This window comes from Balaenoptera acutorostrata, chromosome 11, assembly GCF_949987535.1.
Source record: "Balaenoptera acutorostrata chromosome 11, mBalAcu1.1, whole genome shotgun sequence".
In the NCBI taxonomy this organism is placed as follows: domain Eukaryota; kingdom Metazoa; phylum Chordata; class Mammalia; order Artiodactyla; family Balaenopteridae; genus Balaenoptera; species Balaenoptera acutorostrata.
Window position 1 is genome coordinate 62,798,065 of NC_080074.1, and position 21,301 is coordinate 62,819,365.

At 48.1% G+C, this 21,301-nt stretch overlaps 1 protein-coding gene across 1 annotated transcript; it reads right to left on the reverse strand.

The window, feature by feature from the left end:
- Positions 1-15,585: 15,585 nt before the first annotated feature.
- KRT18 (keratin 18) lies at positions 15,586-19,240 on the reverse strand. The gene is made up of 7 exons (XM_007179410.2): positions 18,759-19,240; positions 17,911-17,993; positions 17,470-17,626; positions 16,753-16,917; positions 16,518-16,643; positions 16,112-16,335; positions 15,586-15,769 (listed from the first exon to the last, which is right to left on the reverse strand). The coding sequence occupies exons 1-7, from the start codon at positions 19,170-19,172 to the stop codon at positions 15,649-15,651; spliced, it is 1,290 nt and encodes a 429-aa protein (XP_007179472.1). The 5' UTR covers positions 19,173-19,240; the 3' UTR covers positions 15,586-15,648.
- Positions 19,241-21,301: the final 2,061 nt, after the last annotated feature.

Here is a 21,301-nt window from a genome sequence, read left to right on the forward strand (position 1 = left end):
TCTTTCCTCTGAACTCCTGTAGTGTTTACTGCCCTGCCATTCCTTGGCTCTGAATTTAGCTCATGACCTTTCTTGAATCCTTGTCTCATACTTTGTTGCTTGAATTTTTATTTGAACACTTTCTTGTTTTGAATCAGTTAGGGCTAAGGTCTCCACCTGGCTTCAAGCTATCCCCAAAGTAGGAACCTGCCCCTCCTTCCCTGAACACGTGTGGAATGCAGGATTGACCCCAGAGGAGAACTGCAAAGCCCTTCAAAGGAGAGGTGGAAAATGGTGCCTGGGGCCTATAAACATTTGCACTGAGCATTCCTAAACGATAGCAAGATTTATAGTTTTAGCACTTCCTATTACAAAGGCTGTTTAAGTGACTCAGGGAGGCTGTGTAATTTCTGTACCTGGAAATTTAAAAAAATGGTAGCAACTACCTTACATGAGCTTAGTATTCATTCCCCATGCTTTAATATTCACTCTATAGCTTTTGTAACATACAGGATTTTCCTCTGGCTAGGATGGCTTCGGTTGGGGCCTGTTGGAAAGCCCTTGAGGTTTCCTGAGAGTCTGTGGCTGTGAAGTGGGGCCACAGACTGAGGAAGTTCAACTATTCTCACACTTGGTTCTATTTCTTTGTACAAAGAGGAGCTACAAAGGGAGAAAGATGACTGTTAACAGCTTAAAAGATCCCCCTACTCTCCTTATTACTCCTTCCCTTGAGTGTTCTGCCTGTAGAGTCCCATCTTGGTAGGTTATTCACTCATTTATTTGTTCATTCATTCACTCATTCATTCAAAAGGTAGTGAGAGGGCAATACTGGATCATTTGGGTGTGTGTTATGGATGCAGAATCTGAGGGGGAAGCTGGCCTTCGGGCTTTTTCATCTCACAGCATTTTACTCCAATCACATATCCACACAAGTGCTTCTCTTGAAATATCTTGAAAATGGGAAAAGAATAAAATTGTTTATCCTCCACAACTGCCTGGAGAAGCTCAGAGATCAGCAGGACTTCCTTGGTGGTGCAGTGGTTAAGAATCCGCCTGCCACTGCAGGGGACATGGGTTTGAGCCCTGGTCTGGGAAGATCCCATATGCCGTGGAGCAACTAAGCCCGTGCGCCACGACTACTGAGCCTGCGCTCTAGAGCCGGCGAGCCACAACTACTGAGCCCGCATGCTGCAACTATTGAAACCCGCGTGCCTAGAGCCCGTGCTCCACAACGGGAGAAGCCACTGCAATGAGAAGCCCACGCACCACAAGGAAGAGTAGTCCCCACTCGCCGCAACTAGAGAAAGCCCGCGCACAGCAATGAAGACCCAACGCAGCCAAAAATAAATAAAATTTAAAAATACTGAACTCCAGATTGTTTAAAAAACAAAAAAATAAATAAATTTAAATTAATGGAATTAAATATAATAAAAAATATAATTTCCTCAGTCACATTAGCTATATTTCAAGTGTTCAGTAGCCCCGTGTGGCTAGTGGCTACAATAGTGGACAACACAGATATAGTATACTTCTGTTACTGCAGAAAGTTCTCTTGGATACTGTCTAGAGGCAGAAGGAGGAAGAGGGATGGGTAAGGCAGACGGGTCATATATCCAGACCCAGATATATGTCATCAAAATGACAGAACCAACTGCTCTAGACTGTGGCTTTTTAACTTTTTTGATTAAAATCCACAGTAATATATATAACATCTCTCCCTCTGTCTCTCTCCACATATACATCAAGTTTCATGAAACGGTATAACAGTATTCACCCTTACCACATGGGATGCACTCTGATTTAGTTTTTTACCCTATTCTATTAATTTTATTTTAAAAATATAGTTAGACTTTTCTGGTGGTGCAGTGGTTAAGAATCCGCCTGCCAATGCAGGGGACACAGGTTCGAGCCCTGGTCCTGGAAGATCCCACATGCCGCGGAGCAACTAAGCCTGTGTGCCACAACTACTGAGCCTGTGCTCTAGAGCCCGCGAGCCACAACTACTGAAGCCCGTGCGCCTAGAGCCCCTGCTCTGCAGCAAGAGAAGCCACTGCAATGAGAAACCCGCACACTGCAAGGAAGAGTAGACCCTGCTTGCCGCAACTAGAGAAAGCCCGCGTGCAGCAACGAAGACCCAACACAGCCAAAAATAAATAAATTAATTAATTAAAAAAAAATATATATTTATATGCTGGTTAGTCAACTCTTCTGCTCATACCCCTCCATTTGAAAAATACTGCTTTAGACATTAGTGAGGGTAGGGCAGGGTGATGGGGATAGAGAAGTTTAGACATTAGTGAGGGTAGGGCAGGGTGATGGGGATAGAGAAGAGTGAGGAAGGTTTCCTGGAAGAGACTGTAGTGGCTTTTGGAAGAAGAGGGAAAGGAGCGATATGCCTGGCCAAGGGAAACTTGGGGTGGAGGACATGGGCCACAAGGGACTATAATTCATTCCCCAAACCTAGGAGGCTTCAAAGCCTCTCCCTGCTTCCCTCCCTCCCCCCTGGGCTCCCAAGCCCTTTCATGTGGCCTTGAGTGTAAATCATTAGCTCTAGCTGGGGACACAAAGCAGGACTCTAACACAGGTATGTGTGGGAAGGGCCTGGAGGAAGTTCAACAGTGTAAATGAATGTCTTCAGATCCTGAGGGGTTGGGTGGTGGAGAAAGGTCAGTTAATTTGGCAGGCGCCCACTCAACCCTGCTGCTTGGGGTGGGGTGGGGGAGAGCTCTGTGTGCTTTAGGCCCAGGGCATTGCAACACCTGAGAATCCCTAGAAGCTTACCCTAAATCCCTCCTGTAGCAGCACCAGCCACTTCATCATGTTCTGATCAGGGCCTTTGGGAGAAACAGCTTCCCAAGACCTGAGGATCACTAAAAACCATTCATTCATTCATCCATTCATTCAAATTCCTTGAGTTGTTCTTTTGTAGAGCAGTGCTTCCCCAGCTGAGCCCCAGGCAGGTGGGGCTGAGGCCAGCAGTGGAGCTAAATCTGTACACAGTGCTTGGGGCTCCCTCTACACAGGTTAAGAGAATAATAATCACTCACAGATAAAATCTCACGGAGGAGGGAGTTCTGTGTAACTTCAGCGGGCAGAGCTGTGTCTAGAAAGTTGGAAGGAGGTAGATTTCAGCCCAGTAAAAGTAGAAATAATGTTCTAGTAATTAGAGTGCGCAATGGGGGCACTATCTTAACATCACTTACAGGCTATCTTTAAAAAATTGTTTTTAATTGAAGTATAGTTGATTTACAATATTGTGTTAGTTTCAGGTATACAGCAAAGTGGTTCAGTTATATATATATATATATATATATATATATATTATATTTTTTTTTTTTTTTTTTTTTCAGATACTTATAGGCTATCTTAAAGTCTTCACACCGAAGCCAGATGTCAGGAGGGCTACAAAGAAGATTCCTACCCTGAGAGGCCAAATTTGAACATTCATTCATTCATTCATTCAAACATTTATTGGCCACCTATTATGTGCACTGTGCTAGGTGCTGGAGTCATTTCTGAGGACAAAGCAGATCAAAATCCCTTATCTCCTGGAGCTGACATGGCTGGGAGGTGGGAGGAGTGGGAAGTCAGGCACTGTGTGACCTGGCAGGCCTCCTATAATTCCAGGACTGTGGAATGTGTGGAACTCTGTGAAACTTCATGACTCACTTCCACGTGTATCATTTCAGGTAATCCTCACAACAACCCTTAAAGCTGTTAGGGCAGGCCAGGCCAGTGTCTACACCTAATAAATGTGTACTCAAAAAAGCAATATCTATATTCCACTCAGGAAAAAAATCAGGCCCAGAGGGTGGCTGACTCAAGGTCATGGAGGTAATTTGATTGGGACAAGGATTCAGATTTTAGAGCTTCCCAGCTTTTCACACTCTGGTCTGTGACCCAGCCCAGGTGGGGCCCGAAGATCTCCCTCCTTACCCCCCTTCACCAAGGAGAGCTGAGGCTTTCCCTAGGGTGGGGAAAGGGGAGAGGGACCTGGGCTAGGGTGAGGGGACTGATTGGGGGGGTGGGTGAGGGCGTCTGTGCACCACCCTTCTCATTCCTGGTGACAGTAGGCATAAGCAGATTGTGACAGGCCTTCCAGAGAGGGAAAGGGCAGGGGCAATTATGGAACCTGAGAAGAGGACGTGGGAATTCTGGTGTTCAACTACCTGTAATAATATCAAGCCTTATATAACGCTTACTATGGGCTGGACAGGGTCCTACAAGCTTTACACCTGTTGATTCATTTATTCCCACCACAACCCCAAGAAGCATGCACTATCCTTAGCCCTATTCTAGGAACAAGGAAACTAAGGCACTGACATAAGGAACCTGCCCAGAGTCACCCAGCGAATGAGTGGTCCTCCTGGGGTTTGTGGCTGGGCAGCCTAGCTGGAGGGCTAACCTGGGTCCGGAGCCGTCTTTCCTCCTGATTTCCGTCAGCGGGCACCCGGCCAACCCGCTGCCCTGGCACCCGCTGGCCCTGCTCAAACCAGACCACAACCAAGGCCTTCTCCAAGGTCGCAGTCCTCGTGGGCAGGGCTGAGGGGCAAAGAGGAACTGGGAGAACAAAAAGAAGCTTTGTGTCTTGGGGGGATTCCCCTTAAAGCCACAGGCCTGGTGGGAACGGATGGGGATGCGGGGAGGGATGGAGAGGTGGCGCCAGAGCCCGGGACCGCGGGGAGCGCAGGGCGTGCGGACAGGCGGCGAGGGGTGGGAAGCGGGACCCTAACTCTCAAAAATTCGCCCTAGAGGACTCTCTGGAGCTGGGAGAGCTGCTTCCCGGCTCTGCGCCGCCCGCCGTCTCGGGTTGTTTCCCGAGCAAACCGCGTGGGGAAGCCGCATTCCGGCCTGCGCCCTCCTTTCTCTCGCTGAGTCCCCACACCCTCGGGTCTGCCTCTCCCGCCCCCCTCGCGTCCCCCGTCCCCAGTGGAGTCAGCGGGGGGCGCCTGGGTGTCTGCAGCCCCGAGAGCTCAGGGCAGTGCCGCCTGTCCCGTGGCCCCGCCGAGGCTGGGTTCGCACCCGGGGCAGAGTCGCCGCGCCTTCTGCCGCCGCCTCCCCAGCACACCCCAGCTGGGAGAGTCTCCTGGTTTCCAGTTTGTCCTGGGGCTCCTGGGAGCAAGTCCCAGGGCGAGTCCCGTGGCACCTGCAACCAACCCTCAGTCTCCAAAGATAAGAAGGAGGAGAACTTTCCTATCATAACACATAACACTCAAAGGGAAAAAAATCTCGGGTGTGTGTGTGTGTGTGTGTGTTCGCGCGCGCGCGCGCGCGCTGAACGCGCGTGAATGTTTAGGGTAAGGATTGAATATTAAAAAGCAACCTTAATTTTTTTTTTTGGAGAAAATAAATGCGAAACATTTTACATACCCATTTTTTAAAAATTAAACTTTTTAGTTTGAGATAATTGTACACACATGCAGTTGTCAGAAATAACACAGAGAAATCCCATGTACTCTTTACCCAGTTTCCCCCAAGGGTAGCATCTTGAAAAACTATAGTACTATGTCACAGACAAGATTTTGACATTGATAAAGTAAAGATACAGGACATTTCCATCACCACAAGGATCTCTAGTGTTGTCTTTGTACGGCCACGCACACTTCCCTCTGGCCCCATTTCCCCCTTAACCACCGCCCCCCCCCCGCCCCCCATCCCATCCCCCGCAGTTACTAAGCTGTTCTCCATTTCTATAACTTTGTCATTTCAGGAATGGAATAGAGGGACTTGCCTGGCCGTCCAGTGGTTAAGACTCTGTGCTGCCAGTGGAGGGGGCCTGGGTTCTATCCCTGGTCAGGGAACTAGATTCTGCATGCCGCAACAAAGACTCAGCACAGCCAAATAAATAAATATTAAACAAACAAACAAGAATGGAATAGAATGGAATCATACAATATGTAACCTTTTGGGATTGGCTTTTCTTAGCGTAATTCCCTGGAGATTCATCTGGGCTATTTCATATCTAGCTGAGAAGTATTCTACCACATGGATGTGGTACCCCAATTTAACCATTTACCTGTTGAAGGACATCAGTATTTCTTCTAGTTTTTAGCTATTTTAAGTTTATTCTTTTTTTATAAATTTATTTATTTTATTTATTTATTTTTGGCTGCGTTGGGTCTTTGTTGCTGTGCGTGGGCTTTCTCTAGTTGCGGCGAGTGCGGGCTACTCTTCGTTGCAGTGCGCAGGCTTCTCATTGCAGTGGCTTCTCTCGTCGTGGAGCACGGGCTCTAGGCACGCAGGCTTCAGTAGTTGCGGCACAAGGGCTTAGTATTGTGGCTCGTGGGCTCTAGAGTACAGGCTTGGTAGTTGTGGCGCACAGGCTTAGTTGCTCCGTGGCATGTGCGATCTTCCCGGACCAGGGCTCGAACACGTGTCCCCTGCATTGGCAGGCAGATTCTCAACCACTGCGCCACCAGGGAAGCCTTTAAGTTTATTCTTTGTTGCTGGTTTTCCTGTACAGGTTCTTGTGTGAAGATAAAGTTTTTATTTCTCTAGGATAAATGCCCAGGAGTGCAAATGCTGGGTTGTGTGTTTAGATTTTTAAGGAACTGCCAAACTGTATTTCAGAGCGGCTGTGCCATTTTACGTTCCTACTAGCAATGTATGAGTGTTCCAGTTTCTCCACATCTGCTCCAGCTTTTGGTGTTGTCCATTTTTAAATTTTAGTCATTCTAATAGGTGTGTCGTGATATCTTGTTGTGATTTCTTTTTTTAATTTTATTTATTTATTTTTGGCTGTGTTGGGTCTTCGTTTCTGTGCGAGGGCTTTCTCTAGTTGCGGCAAGTGGGGGCCACTCTTCATCGCGGTGCGCGGGCCTCTTATTATCGCGGCCTCTCTTGTTGCGGAGCACAGGCTCCAGACGCGCAGGCTCAGTAGTTGTGCTGCAGGGGTTTAGTTGCTCCGCGGCATGTGGGATCTTCCCAGACCAGGGCTCAAACCCGTGTCCCCTGCATTGACAGGCAGATTCTCAACCACTGCGCCACCAGGGAAGCCCTCTTGTTGTGATTTTAATTTGCATTTCCCTAATAGTGACATTGAACATATTTTCATGTGCTTATTTGCCATCTGTATATCCTCTTCAGGGAACTGTTTCTTCAGGTCTTTAACCCGTTTTCTAAAAGTGGATTGTTTATTTTTCACTGTTGAGTTTTGAGAATTCTTTATATGTTCTAGACACTGGTACCTGTAGGATGTATGGTTTGCAAATATTTTTTCCTAGTCTGTTGTCTCTTCATCCTCTGAACAGCTTCTTTCACAGAGCAAACACTTTTAATTTTGATGAAGTCCAACTTAGCAATTTTTTCCTTTTATGGAGCGTGCTGTTGACGTCAAGTCTATGAGCTCTGCCTAGCTCTGGATCTCAAATATTTTCTCCTATGTTTTTTTCCTTAGAATTTTATAGTTTTATGTTTTACACTTAAGTTTGTGATCAATTCTGAGTTAATTTTTGTATAAGGTGTAAGACATGGGTCAAGACGTTTGTTGTTTTTTGTTTGTAATTGTCCAGTTGCTCCAGGACTGCTTGTTGAAAAGGCTATTTTTTTCTCTATTGATTTATTTTTATGCTTTTGTCAAAAATTTGGGCATATTTGTGTGGATCTATTTCTGGGTTTTCTATGGTGTTCCATTGATCTATGTGTCTGTCCCTCCACCGATACCACACAATCTTGATTACTATAGTGATAATAATGTCTTCAAATCATGTAGACTGATTTTTCCCACTTTTATGTAATTGTTTTAGCTATTCTTGTTTCTTTGCCTTTCCATATATATTTTAGAATAATCTTGTCTCTATCTACAAAAAAAAAATCCCATTTCATTGTTGATGTTGGCAATTTGTTTCTTCTTTCTTCTCTCTTTTTTAATTTGTGTGTCTTGCTAGAAGGTTGTAATTTTATTCATCTTTTCAAAGAAATAGTTCTTTGTTTCACTGATTTTCTCCATTGCTTTTCTGTTTTCTGTGTCACCGTTTTCAAAATTTCTGCTCTCCTTATTATGTCCTCCTTTCTGTTTGCTTAGGGTTTATTTTGCTGTTCTTTTTCTAGGTTCTTCAAATGGGAGCTGAGCATAAATTTCCCTCTCAACACTGGTTCATCTGTATCCTACCACTTTTAATTTAATTTTAATTTTTCATCTGTATCCTATCATTTTAAAATTTTCATTCACTTCAATGTGTTTTTAATTTCCTTTGAGACTTCTTTGACCCATGGATTACTTAGAAGTGTGTTGTTTAGTTTCCAAGTGTTTGGAGATTTTCCTGTTATCTTTCTGCTGTTGATTTCTAGTTTGATTCCATTGTGGTCAGAGAAAACATTCTCTATGATTTAAATTCTTTTCAATTTTTTAAGGTTTGTTTTGTGGCCCAGGATATGGCCTGTCTTGGTATATGTCCAGTGGGCACTTGAAAAGAATGTGTATTCTGCTGTTGTTGGTGGAATGTTTTATAAATGACAATGAGGTCTTGGTTGATGCTGTTTTTGAGTTCCTCTATAGCTTTGCTGATTTTCTGTCTAGTTGTTCTATTAATTAATAGGAGAGGGGTGTTGAAGTCTCCAACTATAATTATGGATTTGTCTATTTCTCCTTTCAGTTCAATCAGTTTTTTTACTTCACATATTTTACAGCTCTGTTGTTTGGTGCATGCACATTAGGACTGCTATATTTTCTTGGCGAATTGACTTTTCATCATTATGTAATGTCTCTTTGTATCTCTGGCAATTTTTCTTTGCTCTGAAGTCTACTTTATCTGGTATTTATATTGCCACTTCTGCTTTCTCTTGATTGATATTTCAAGATATATCTTCTTTTTTCATTCTTTTACTTTTTTTTTTTTTAAAGTTATACAATTTTTATTTTATTTATTTATTTATCTATGGCTGTGTTGGGTCTTCATTTCTGTGTGAGGGCCCTCTCCAGTTGCGGCAAGTGGGGGCCACTCTTCATCGCGGTGCGCGGGCCCCTCACCATCGCGGCCTCTCCTGTTGCGGAGCACAGGCTCCAACGCGCAGGCTCAGCAATTGTGGCTCACGGGCCCAGTCGCTCGCTCCGCGGCATGTGGGATCCTCCCAGACCAGGGCTCGAACCCGTGTCCCCTGCATTGGCAGGCAGATTCTCAACCACTGCGCCACCAGGGAAGCCCCTCTTTTACTTTTTATATACTTGATTTGAAGTGAATTTCTTATAGACACATTTATAAGAGAAAAACAAAAGATGACTTTTATAGACTGCCTACTTATTTTAGAACTAGAATCCTATGACCAGGTAATCACAGCCAAAGATTCCTGTGGGTCAGACCATTCTGATTATTACGCTGACCCGGTTGCCTTTTAAGGTAACCAAACCTACCTTGCCTCTGGTGGTCAACTGCTGCCCCTGACTGTTCCATGCTGGGATCCATCATTGCTATCAAATCAGGAAGCCCATTTCCATAGCAGCCCATCCATCTTCATTCCTGAGTGCAGAGAAAAATCAGCACAGCCCTTTTAAAGAATGCTCTGCTTCTCTTACCAGTATATTTCTCAATGCCTCAGTGAAGGACATTTCCCCTAGGCCCTCTTGGGGGAATTATTTAGGGGTGAGTGAGTGGATTGTACGTGATAAATCCGCTTCAACATTCCTCTCTCTTTAAGTCTTTGGATTCCTTTCTCTGCATTATGCAATAGGATTTCTTGCATTGCAGCTTCACTTGTTGTACACCACTCCTGAATCCAGGTTTTAACAAATTAACTAAGGAAAGAGATAAAATCATTCCTAACTGCTGGAGTTAGCACACCAAGTTTGGAATCTCTGAACCCATATTAAAAAATTCAGCCCAGGGAATTCCCTGGTGGTCCAGTGGTTAGGACTCTGCGCTTTCACTGCCAAGGGCCGGGGTTCAATCCCTGGTCAGGGAACTAAGATCCCACAAACTGCGAGGAGAGGCCCCCCTGCAAAAAAAAAAAAAAATCAGCCCAATTCTAAAACTGTGTTCCTTCCTCTCTGGTTTAGCATCTTTAGAATCTCACCCCACCCATATTCCCCAATTTTATGTTTAATAATCTAGCAAAATCTTTGTTAATCTTGTGAGTCTTTTCCTCTAGGGTCAGATTTTGTACTTGTCCCCCTAGGTACGTGTCTGAGGCACCCATTGCACATTGACCACCTCAGGGGAGGCTTTTACGGAGTCTCCAAGCAAGACAGGACCAGCCTCGTTAGACAGAGAAGGAAGGGCTGCCTCTGCCAGACGGTGAGATTTAGTGGGGCCTGGGCACACAGCATCCTCACATAGATCCCAAAGCCCCTTTGCCCATTCTTAGGATTCCTCCTCAATCTCTCGGCTTTTCCCATAAGACCTGGTAAGGATGTGATTTCAACATATGTAATTCAACAACCTGCAGAATCAGGCTTCAGCGGCATCAGGCCTGTGGCTATAGGAGTTAAGAGGTTCATTTGGGAAGTCTTTCTTAGGAGCAGCCCTGTCCTCTTGAGCCAAGAATTTAAAATTTAAATTAAAAAATTTAAAAAGAATTAAAAATGTCAAGCTTGCCATTTCCTTTTCTTAAGCTCATTAGTACAGCCGAAGCAGCCAGACCATACCAGAGTCCTTGATCTCCTTTTTCCTTTCTGGGAGGGAAGGAGGGAAGGCCATGGTGCTGACCCTCCGTACAACTTGGGTCTGACTCTCAACATTGCTTGCCCATTGGAATCACCTAGGGGCTCTTTTAACATTTGCCTGGAGGCCTGCACCCCAACCTCAGAACAACTGAGTCAGGATCTCTGGAGATGGGACCTGGCCTTGGTATTGTTTATAAATCTTGCCAGGTGATTCAAATGTACATCCAGGGCTGAGAACCCCTGGGTTAAGTTGTAATCCACAGAGGAAAGAGTTTGGGACTGGGAACCTGGAGATGTGTTTTCCTGCGTTAAGCTCTGTAGCTTCGGACAAGTCACATGATCTCTGTGAACCTCTACACCCACTTCTCTGGGCCAGAGCCAGTAATAACCACTGCCTTGCATACCTCACAGGATTGTGATGAGGATCAAATGCATAAGGGCCCTGGGAACTGTGAGACATTGTCCGATGGGAGGACTAGTCATACCAGATGCATCATTTCGGGTTACTTCGATCAACTTAGTTGCAAACACTGCTCAGCCTCTGCCAGGGACTTTCTGCTTCATCCTGGGGCAGGTACACATCCCATAATGTTGGCTGGGGTCAGTCTAGTCTCAGGCTTGTCTGCTCACCATACCACATCAGTCTCTCCTTTTTAGGGGCCAGAGGAAAGATAGATTCCTCCTGGCTAAATTCCAGTGATGGCCAGCCAGGGCAGTGCCACCCTTTGTAGGGGCTCATTAGACTTCCGGGGCACCTGTGTGGTCAGAGGGAGCACATGCCATGTCATACTTACACATTTGGAAAATGGTAGGGCAGATGGGGCAAGAATACTACCTCGATGGCTTTCCTAAAACAAATGTCAGAAAGTAAAGCTCAACCATCTTGCCCCAAGGATTCATATCCTGTAGACTCCTGCAAAGATTGGGGTCGGGAGACAAAGTAGGGGTTGAAGAGAGATTGGGAAGGAAGAAGCGGGATAGGTGATTGTCATGTTTATTCAGGGAAGGTAGGTTTAAGAAGGGTGAGATGCACCTCACTAGGGCGGGCGCCTTGCTTTCAGGTAGGATGTTTTCCTCCAGGTAGTGGAACCCAGGCACCCAGAGGCAGTGGGGCCCCCTGCCAGCAGAAGCTCCCAGGTGACCTCTCGTGCGGCTCAGGAAGAGCGGCCCTTGCTCTGCTCACTTCGCAGCCTCTCTGACTCATCTTCTCTTGGGGCCTGACAGTGATAAAGACGCCCACCCCCTCCCTCTGGGGGCTTCCCTGCACCCTTAGGGGCTGCCTGTACTGGCCTCATCCTCCTCTGGGCCTCTCAAGAACAAAGGGGCTCGAACAGTGCTGTCTTTAGCTTTTCTCCAAGGACCCTCATGTTTTTAGAGACTGCAGAATACACACACTGTATTTTTTAAGTAAAAACTCAGTTTTCCATTAGTTGAAGATTCGTTATCCTGGGATCATCACCTTTTCACTTTCCTGACTACAATTCTCCCTGCCTGCTCTATCCAACTTATAACACTTGTCACCTGCTAACATGCTATATCACATTTATTATCTGTCTCCTGTCACCAGAATATAAACTCCATGAGGATAGGGATTTTGTCTGTTTTGTTCACTGAAAATCCCTAGTGCCTAGAAGAGTGGCTGGTGCATCATAGGGGCTCAGTAAGTTTTTGTGTGAGGAATGAATAAAAACGCAAATACTTTTGACCATTAGGCTGTGAGCTCCACGAGGTAGGGGCAGTACCAATTTTCTTTACCACATATATACTCACAGGGCCTGGCACAAAGTAGGCACTTCATAAATATTTGTTAATATGGCAGTCCAGCATTCCATTTTAGGAATTTATAGATAAATTCCTAGATATGCTCACACAGGGCATATTAATTAACATTAATTGCAACATTTTTGCGAAAGCAAAACTACTAGAGACCAAGACGTGCATCACTAGAAGACCTTGGTTAAGTGAATTTGTACTCCACACACTAGAGTACCAGGCAGCTATTAAAAAGAATGAGGTATATGTGAAATTAAATATAATAGCTCCCTTCCCACCAAACAACAGTTTTCTTTTTGGTTGTTGTTGCCAAGACCTGAGAGAAAATTATTGAAGTTCCTTCTAAAATAATGATCCTAGGGAATTCCCTGGTGGTCCAGTGGTTAGGATTCCGTGCTCCCATTGCAGGGGGCATGGGTTTGATCCCTGGTCTGGAAACTAAGATCCCGCATGCCATATGGCGCGGCCAAAAAAAAAATAATAATAAAAAAAATAAAATAGGGACTTCCCTGGTGGCCCAGTGGTTAAGAATCCTCCTGCCAATGCAGGGGACATGGGTTCGAGCCCTGGTCGGGGAAGATCCCACATGCCGCTGAACAACTAAGCCCGCGAGCCACAACTACTGAAGGCCGCGCGCCTAGAGCCCCTGCTCCTCAACAAGAGAAGCCACCGCAGTGAGAAGCCCGTGCACCGCAATGAAGAGTAGCCCCTGCTCGCCGCAACTAGAGAAAGCCCGTGAGCAGCAACGAAGACCCAACACGGCCAAAAATAAACAAATAAAATAAATAAATTTTAAAAAAGTAATTATTAAAAATAAATAAATAAGTAAAATAATGATCCCAACATCATTCCTATACAGATGCAATAGAAATTTTATGTAAAATGATATCATATATATTTTTAAAATAAATTTATTTATTTATTTATATTTTTGGCTGCATTGGGTCTTCATTGCTGTGCGTGGGCTTTCTCTAGTTGCGGCGAGCAGGGGCTACTCTTCGTTGCAGTGCACGGGCTTCTCATTGCAGTGGCTTTTCTTGTTGTGGAGCAAGGGCCCTAGAGTGCGTGGGTTTCAGTAATTGTGGCACGCGGGCTCGGTAGTTGTGGCTCGCGGGTTCTAGAGCGCAGGCTCAGTAGTTGTGGTGCACAGGCTTAGTTGCTCTGCGGCATGTGGGATCTTCCTGGACCAGGGCTCAAACCCATGTCTCCAGCGTTGGCAGGCGGATTCTTAACCACTACGCCACCAGGGAAGCCCGATATATTTTGTATGATGTTTCTCAAACTAGATGGATGACAAATTACTAAGGCAAGGGTCAGGAAAGACCTAGATATCATTTCTCAAATTGGTCTGTGGAGCATGATTGGACATTACACAGATCAAGGTTCTGATTTTTAGAAAGAATTTGTAGAGTGTAGTAGTTATTCTTTATTGCAGATTAAGAGCAGATTTATGTGATATAAACATTCAACTGGACAATGGGTAGGAAAAAATTAATTGAAATTGGCACCAAAACAGGGGAGGTGACAGAATCACTACAATTCTGTAGTGCATAATCACTACAATTCTGCATTTTCCCCCCTCAATATTGGGCTAACAATTTCCTTATAGTAAATGGAATACGCATATGGATTCCAAATGAAGGTAGAAGAGATTCCAAATTCACTCATCTGGGTAAAAAAAAAACGTAGGTCTACATATCTTGATTCAGAAAGGTGTCCAAATTATACTGTGAAATGAAGAAAGCAGAGTTTAAGAAATCAAGATGAAGAACAGTATGAGCCTACATACCTAAAATAAAATGTGTTGGTATATGTCTAGTTTAAGAAATAATTTTACAGTGGTTACCTCTGGGGAGTGGAATGGGACATATTTAATTTTCTTTCCTTCTTTCCTTTTGGATTTTGTGCTTGCTTTTTATACTTTTTAATTTAAAAAGATAAATTATCATTCCAATCAAAGCATATTAGTTTTAGACATCCTTTGTTTTCACTACTAGATGACACACTTCCAATCAAAAGCACAGAACTGTGCAACTAGAGATTATCATACTAAGTGAGGTAAGTCAGAAAGAGAAAGACAAATACCATATGCTATGACTTACATGTGGAATCTAAAATCTGGGACAGATGAATCTATCTACAAAACAGAAACAGACTCACAGACATAGAGAACAGACTTGTGGTTGCCAAGGCAGGGTTGGGGGGTGGGGGGTGAGAGATGGATTGGGAGTTTGGGATTAGCAGATGTAAACTATTATATACAGGATGGATAAACAACAAGGTCCTACTGTATAGCACAGGGAACTATATTCAATATCCTGTGATAAACCATAATGGAAAAGAATATAAAAAAATAATGTCTATGTGATGTAAAAAAAAAAAAAAAAGGGATAATACCTACTCCATTGGGATGATCATGAGCATTACATGAAATAACCTGGCAAAGGACCAAGCAAGAAGCAAACTTTCAATGCATAGTAGCAATTAACAGGATAATAATTATTGCAATTATTTACAAGAAAACCACTTCCACACACACACACACACACACACACACACACACAATCACAGAACTGGAAGTGTTCATTATTACCCAAGTGGATGGTTACTTAAGGGCACCACTTACTTAGATGGGAACCACTGGTGTAGACTAGTCCTTCACCTGCCATGATTGCATTTACTCCAATTCTAGCCAGACCTCTAGTACTCTAAAAATCATATCCCATTCTCAATTAAGTGAATGAGCAGAGCATAGGGGACCATTGATTTGGGGGCTGAGTGTGGGAAGGGTGTGTGGGGAGAAGCACTGGGCCGTGGGTCATGGATGCAGGGTGGCAGGGATGGGGAGGGCCAGTTGCGTGCTCTGGTCTCTCGCCTCTTCCCCTTTCCTTTGCCCTCTGTCCTTGGCTCCACTTCCTTCTCAGGCTCATATTTCTACTAAGGAGCACCTGTCAGGTGGGGGCTTTATGATCAGTTTTCTTTAAGGTTAAGATTCACAATTCTATTGTAATTTTCCCCACTGCCATTGGCCCATCCCATCTACTGGCTCCCTTCTTTTTTTGAGAAGGTGTTTCCAAGAACCCAGACCCTTCCTCTGGGTTCAGAGGCCCACTCCCCAACCCGTATGAAACCTCTGGGCTCAGAGGTGATTTCTGCCTGATCAGAGAGATAGGACTATGGAGTCAGGGCATTCGTATGCTCACAGTATGAAATCAGCCACAGAAGACACAAAGTGATATGCAGTAACGTCTCAACTTTTATTGGCCTCCTGCTTCCCAGGGCACCCTGCTTCTGCTAACTCAATGCCTCAGAACTTTGGCTTCTGAGGTCTCAGACACCACTTTGCCGTCCACAAGCCTGAGGGTGGTGGTCTTCTGGATGGTTTGCATGGAGTTGCTGTTGTCCAAGGCGTCACCAAGACTGTAACAGAAGACAAAGCCCCAGGTATAAACAGCACCGCAGAGAAAAGAGAAACAAGGAAAGTGGAGAAAAAAAGCCTCCCAATCCCTGCCTGTATGTCCAAGTTCCCCTTCGCTGCTTCCTCCATAAGAGGAAAACTGAAGGCCAAATTCCACCTGTGCTCCAAGAACGGCTAGGAGCAATATTTAGTCTATTCTCTTCTCGGGGCACGCAGAGAGAACCAGCCCAGTGCTCAGTGGGTACCAAGGAACAGGCATATGGGGGGCTTACAAAAGCTCAGGCTTTGGGAAGAAGTGGTAGCTTGACCCCAGCTTATACAGATAGGAGGAGAGCCCCACTCACCTGAAGTCCTCCCCATCTTCCAGCAGGCGGCGGTAGGTGTTGATCTCAGCCTCCAGCTTGACCTTGATGTTCAGCAGGGCCTCGTACTCCTGGGTCTGGCGTTGCCCCTCTGCCCGGGTCTGGGCCAGCTCCGACTCCAGGTGCAGGAGGACCCCATTGAGCTGCTCCATCTGCATGGCATAGCGGGCCTCCACTTCCCTCAGGCTGTTCTCCAAGCTGGCCTTCTGCAGGAGCAGAGGGAGGAGGGTCGGGTGAGACAGGGTGGAGGGAGAGTCTCTGCAGCTTTCAGCCCTCTTTGAAACTTTGAGTGCCTACTGTTTGCCAGGTACTAGGGTAGTGGGTAGGAGCAGTGGGAAATACAGCGAGAAACAACTCTTTCTGAGCGAAAGGCACTGAGGGCTCTCACCAGATTTCTCATGGAGTCCAGGTCGATCTCCAGGGACTGGACAGTGCGTCTCAGCTCCGTGAGTGTCATCTCAGCAGCTCCTATCTCAGCGGTCTGCGAGGTGACCACTGTGGCGCTCTCCTCAATCTGCGGGGGGGGGATAGGGTCCTCAGGTCCCTGCTTCTCTGTCGGCCTCCCTCCCGCACCCTCGTGCCTCTTGTGCTTAGCCCGGCATCCATCCCTCTCCCTCGTGTACCTGATGGGACCAGTACTTGTCCAGCTCCTCTCGGTTCTTCTGAGCCAGCTCGTCATACTGGGCCCGGATGTCCGCCATGATCTTGCTGAGGTCCTGAGCTTTCGGGGCATCCAACTCCACGGTCAACCCCGAGTTGGCAATCTGGTTTTGTAGACCCTTTACTTCCTAAAGGAGAAAGGGACAAAAGCGAGGAGGTGCTCAGGGTCAGAGCTCCGGGAAGCCTCTTCATCTGTGACTGCCTCTTCCAGGAGGCCTACAGGATCAGTTGGAGAACAGAACGGGGGAAATCTCTTGACTTTGCTCTCTGGGCGTTGCCAGTTCTGGGCCTTCTACTCCAGATGGGTAAAATGCCAGCTGTCAACGTCATGCTTGTCACTCACAGGCGGTGGTTCCTCTCTCCTCCCTTCACCCTGTCCCTCCATCTACAAACCTGCTCCTTGTACCTTCCTCCCTCACCTCCTCCATCCGGTCTCACTTCTACTGCTAGCTGTTTCCACTGTGGTCCTCATCTCATCCTCTCACTCATGTCCTTTTAACTTCATTACACTCTAATTCAGGTGACCCACCGAGCGTGGCAACAGCCTGATGAAGAAGCACTCAGGCTGGTAGTTCTAAACTCCCCCGCAAGGCGTCTTGCAGGTGGCCTGCCCATCTAGTCCCCAACCCAGACTCATCTTGGCCCCTTGGTTCCTGGCTTGACCAGGGGCCCCTGCTTGCCTCCTCGTGGTTCTTCTTCATGAACAATAGCTCCTCCTTGAGAGCCTCGATCTCAGTCTCCAGCTGCAGCCGGGTGACGTTGGTGTCATCAATGACCTTGCGGAGCCCGTGGATGTCACTCTCCACAGACTGGCGCATGGCCAGCTCTGTCTCATACCTGTGGGAGTGGAGGTGATTGGAAGGGCCCCGCCTCTGATCCTGAACCTTCTCAACCCACGCCACCTACTAAGAGCAGCCCCACGCCTGCTGCGAACCAGCCACCTGAGTCAGGAATCAGGCAGTAAGCCTCTGAGCACTGTTCCTGGCACTTGGGGGACAGTGTTCTTACACTGGGTTACATGAAGACTAAACCGATGGAGCCTTACTCTCATCCACCCAGCTCTACCCACAGCTGAACAAGGTCCCCCTAACGGACCCTAGCTTCCTAGCCCCCAGCCTTACTTGACTCTGAAGTCGTCAGCAGCAAGACGGGCATTATCAATCTGCAGAACGATGCGGGCATTGTCCACAGAACTTGCAAAAATCTGGGGGGGATTGTAGAGAGAGGTTGCTCCATGAATGGGAAGTCAATGATGGGGTGGGCTGAGTGTGCGGAGGGTGTTATGTGTCTCAGTGAAAAAACCTTCCCAGTCCCTGGAATAACCAGAGGCTTTCCTTGTACACCTATCCCCTTCTACCTGTGCCCCCTCATACTGTCCCCTCCTTTCCTGGAGTCTCAGATCCCAGCGTTCCCAGTCTCCTGCTGCCCTTCCTTCTAGGCCTCTGCTGGCTGGCCAGCCCGGAAGTGAGCGGTTACTGATATGTCCTCTCCCTGGCCCTCTCCCAGCATTCTTCCTAGCGCACCTGTTCAGCATCCCCCCGCCCCACCGGTAGGCCTCCTGTTTACTCCCAGATGACTCAGCCTTAGCCACATCCGCTTAACCCCTCCAATTGTCCCCTCTCCACCAGAAGCCAGAGTGTCTGGGCCCTCTTTAACCTCCCTCTATGCTGTCCACTCCTCTGCGAAGTTCCCCCCTCCTTTTCCCACTCTGTCCTGGGGAAGGGCCCTCCTGTGTCCATTCACCACCCTTGGGGTCCCTGTGACCAGGGGCGATGTCTATGGAAATTCGGGGTATTCCTAACCCTCTGCGGGTGGAATTGGGGGCGGGGCGGGAGATAGGGGGAAGGAGCGCAGGCACCCCACCCTACTAAAATTCCCATCCTTGGGGGAGGGGGAGGAAGAGGGGAGTGGATAACTGGAGGGTCAAACGTGGCTGGGAGTTGGGGCTGCTCCCTCCACGCCCCCTTACCTGAGCCCTCAGGTCCTCGATGGTCTTCAAGTAGTGTCCCCAGTCTCTGACCTGGGGTCCCTTCTTCTCCAGGTGTTCCCGGATTTTGCTCTCCAGTCTCCTATTATCGGCCTCCAGGCTCCTCACCCTCTCCAGGTAGGAGGCCAGGCGGTCATTCAGGTCTTGCATGGTCTCCTTCTCGCCCTGGATGCCCCCTACACCCACCAGACCCCCGGCCATGCCGGCGCCCAGGTTCCCGGACCCCCAGCCGCCCCGGACGCTGGTGGAGCGGGACACGGAGATCCGGGAGCCCGAGCCCCCAGCGCCTGCATAGACGCTGGCAGCGCTGCTGACCGGTCGGACCCGGTGGCCAGGTGACTGCACGGAGCCCGCGGACCGGTAGCTGGAGAAGGTGGACTGGGCGCTGAAGCTCATGTTTGTTCCGCGAGGAAAGAGCGAGGCCAGGACTCAGGTGCTGGGCCGTGGAGTGTGTGAGGTCCGCAACTCAAGTTATAGCTCGCAGGCAGGGGGGGGTGGGTGGGAACCCGCGGGAACCCGCCCCCGCCCCCGCCCCCCGACAGGCCCCGCCTCCGCCATCAGAGTCGCCGCGGAAGCGCGGAAGCCTGCGCCACAGGTGGACCGCGGGGACTCCGCGCCCTTGGTTCCTGACCCTCCCCAGCCTTTCCCCGCCCCCTCAGCACCGCCCTGCCAAGGTCACCCTCCAGCCCCCGGGGTGGCGGTGAGTGAGTGGGGCCGGGACAGCCGTGGGCAGCAGGTGAAGTTGGCTCTGGCAGCTGGGACTTCAGGGCAGGAAATGACGTCATGGTACCCCCCTCTCCCAGGTAGGGGAGGTACAGGCCTGGTTGAGAATTTGGGGGATGAGTGTCGGAGTCGGGTGTTAGTCTCCGTCGTTGTCCTCAGCTGCAGCCCAACTTCCCACCTGCAGGGGGCATCTTGGGGAATCCCGGAGCCCTAGGAGTCCTGGGGAAGAAAAGTTGGGGGCTGGAGAAGAGGAAGAGAAACGCGATTCTGAGCCTCAAGTCTGCTGGTTTACACTCGACCCCCCCCACACTTGGTTCCCAATCGTGCCCTCCTGCACTTGTTCCCTAGCACGCACTCAGCCCCTATCCTATGCATGTGTATTGTCAATTACCCACAGACACGCTTACTCACCAAGTATGTTCACTCTGAACCTTCCCAACCCCTCCCCATCCCTCAGCCCACTGCCACGGAGGCCTGGCCTTCCCAGAGCACTTTGTGGTTTGAACAGGAGTCCTCACTTCTACACACCTGCGTATCAGCCTTACCCACACCCTTGGGTAAACACATATTTCTGAGCACTTACAGTTCGACAAATATTTGTCGGGCACCTACTGTGCATCAGGCCCTGTTCTAGTTGCTGGGAGAGCAGCAGTGGAAAGAGACCAATAATCCCTCATGGAGACTGTCATGTGTCCCATTTGTTATGGGGCCTGAGAGGACAGACACGCACACCTCCAAACGTTCTGGCTGAGGCTCAGCACTGGTGGCCAGCCCTTTCTCCCTCCTTACTAGGACTGTTCTGCAGGCCCCCTCCTTCCCCTGCCTCTCCTCAAAAGGCTCTCTGGATCCCAAGCCGGTCCCCAGGGGGCTGCCCCCTCCGGGAAGCTTATGTCAGGATATGGGTGAGAAGGATGGATGTAGGGAAGTTCCCCATGCTCCCTTCCCCCCTGAAGCTGGATGGTGACCCCCTGCTGGATGAGCTGGAGGAATCCTGAGGCACTGGGCCTTCAAGTCTGTTGCCACCAGCAGCTCATTTGTCTGGCAGGGCCTGGCATTACACACCTGTCTGTGCTCTTTGCTCTGGGGAGGACCTATTGATTCTTATCGAGCTGCCAGCTGAACTGAAGAGGTGAAGGCAGACGGGAGAAGAGGAATGGGAAGAGAAGGGGCCCCAGGAGTAGCTAGGTCAATGGACCAGACAGAGGAGAGGCACTGCTCAGATGAGGGGCTTGGCCCTGGATCATCCTAGACCTGGTACCTTCTGGTGGGGAAAGCCCCTCAGCACCCAATGGGAGTTGGCTAGGAGCAGGTCAGGGTGGGAGCTGGCCAGGGGAGGGTCAGGGCCTGCTGAAGGTCAAAAGGCAAATGGGATGCAAATTAGCATACAAATGAATGCCCACTAGTTTTGCATGGAAGATTTCTGGGAGCTTAGAAGTGCCAGCCAAAGGGGTTTCTTCTGCTTTCACCTTCACATTCCCCCATGAAGTTCCAGAATTGTCATGCTGTGCAGAATTGCACAATAAGGTGTAGAGGTTACATATGTGATGTATTGCCTTTGCTGTTTTTGCTAAGCTTGAAGTCAGCCAATTTGGGGACTTTGCCAGCTGCGTCACCTTGGGGAAGTCACTTAACTCTGCACTTCAGTTTCTTCACTGGTAAAAGGAGGAGAAAGCCTGTCCAGTCTATCTCCTTGGGTGGTAATTGATACGAATGTTAATTATTACTCACTTATTCACTGAACAAATGCTAATTACTTACTGGGGAGTAAATCTCCAAGAGGGCAGCTGTGAGGGGGTCAGTGT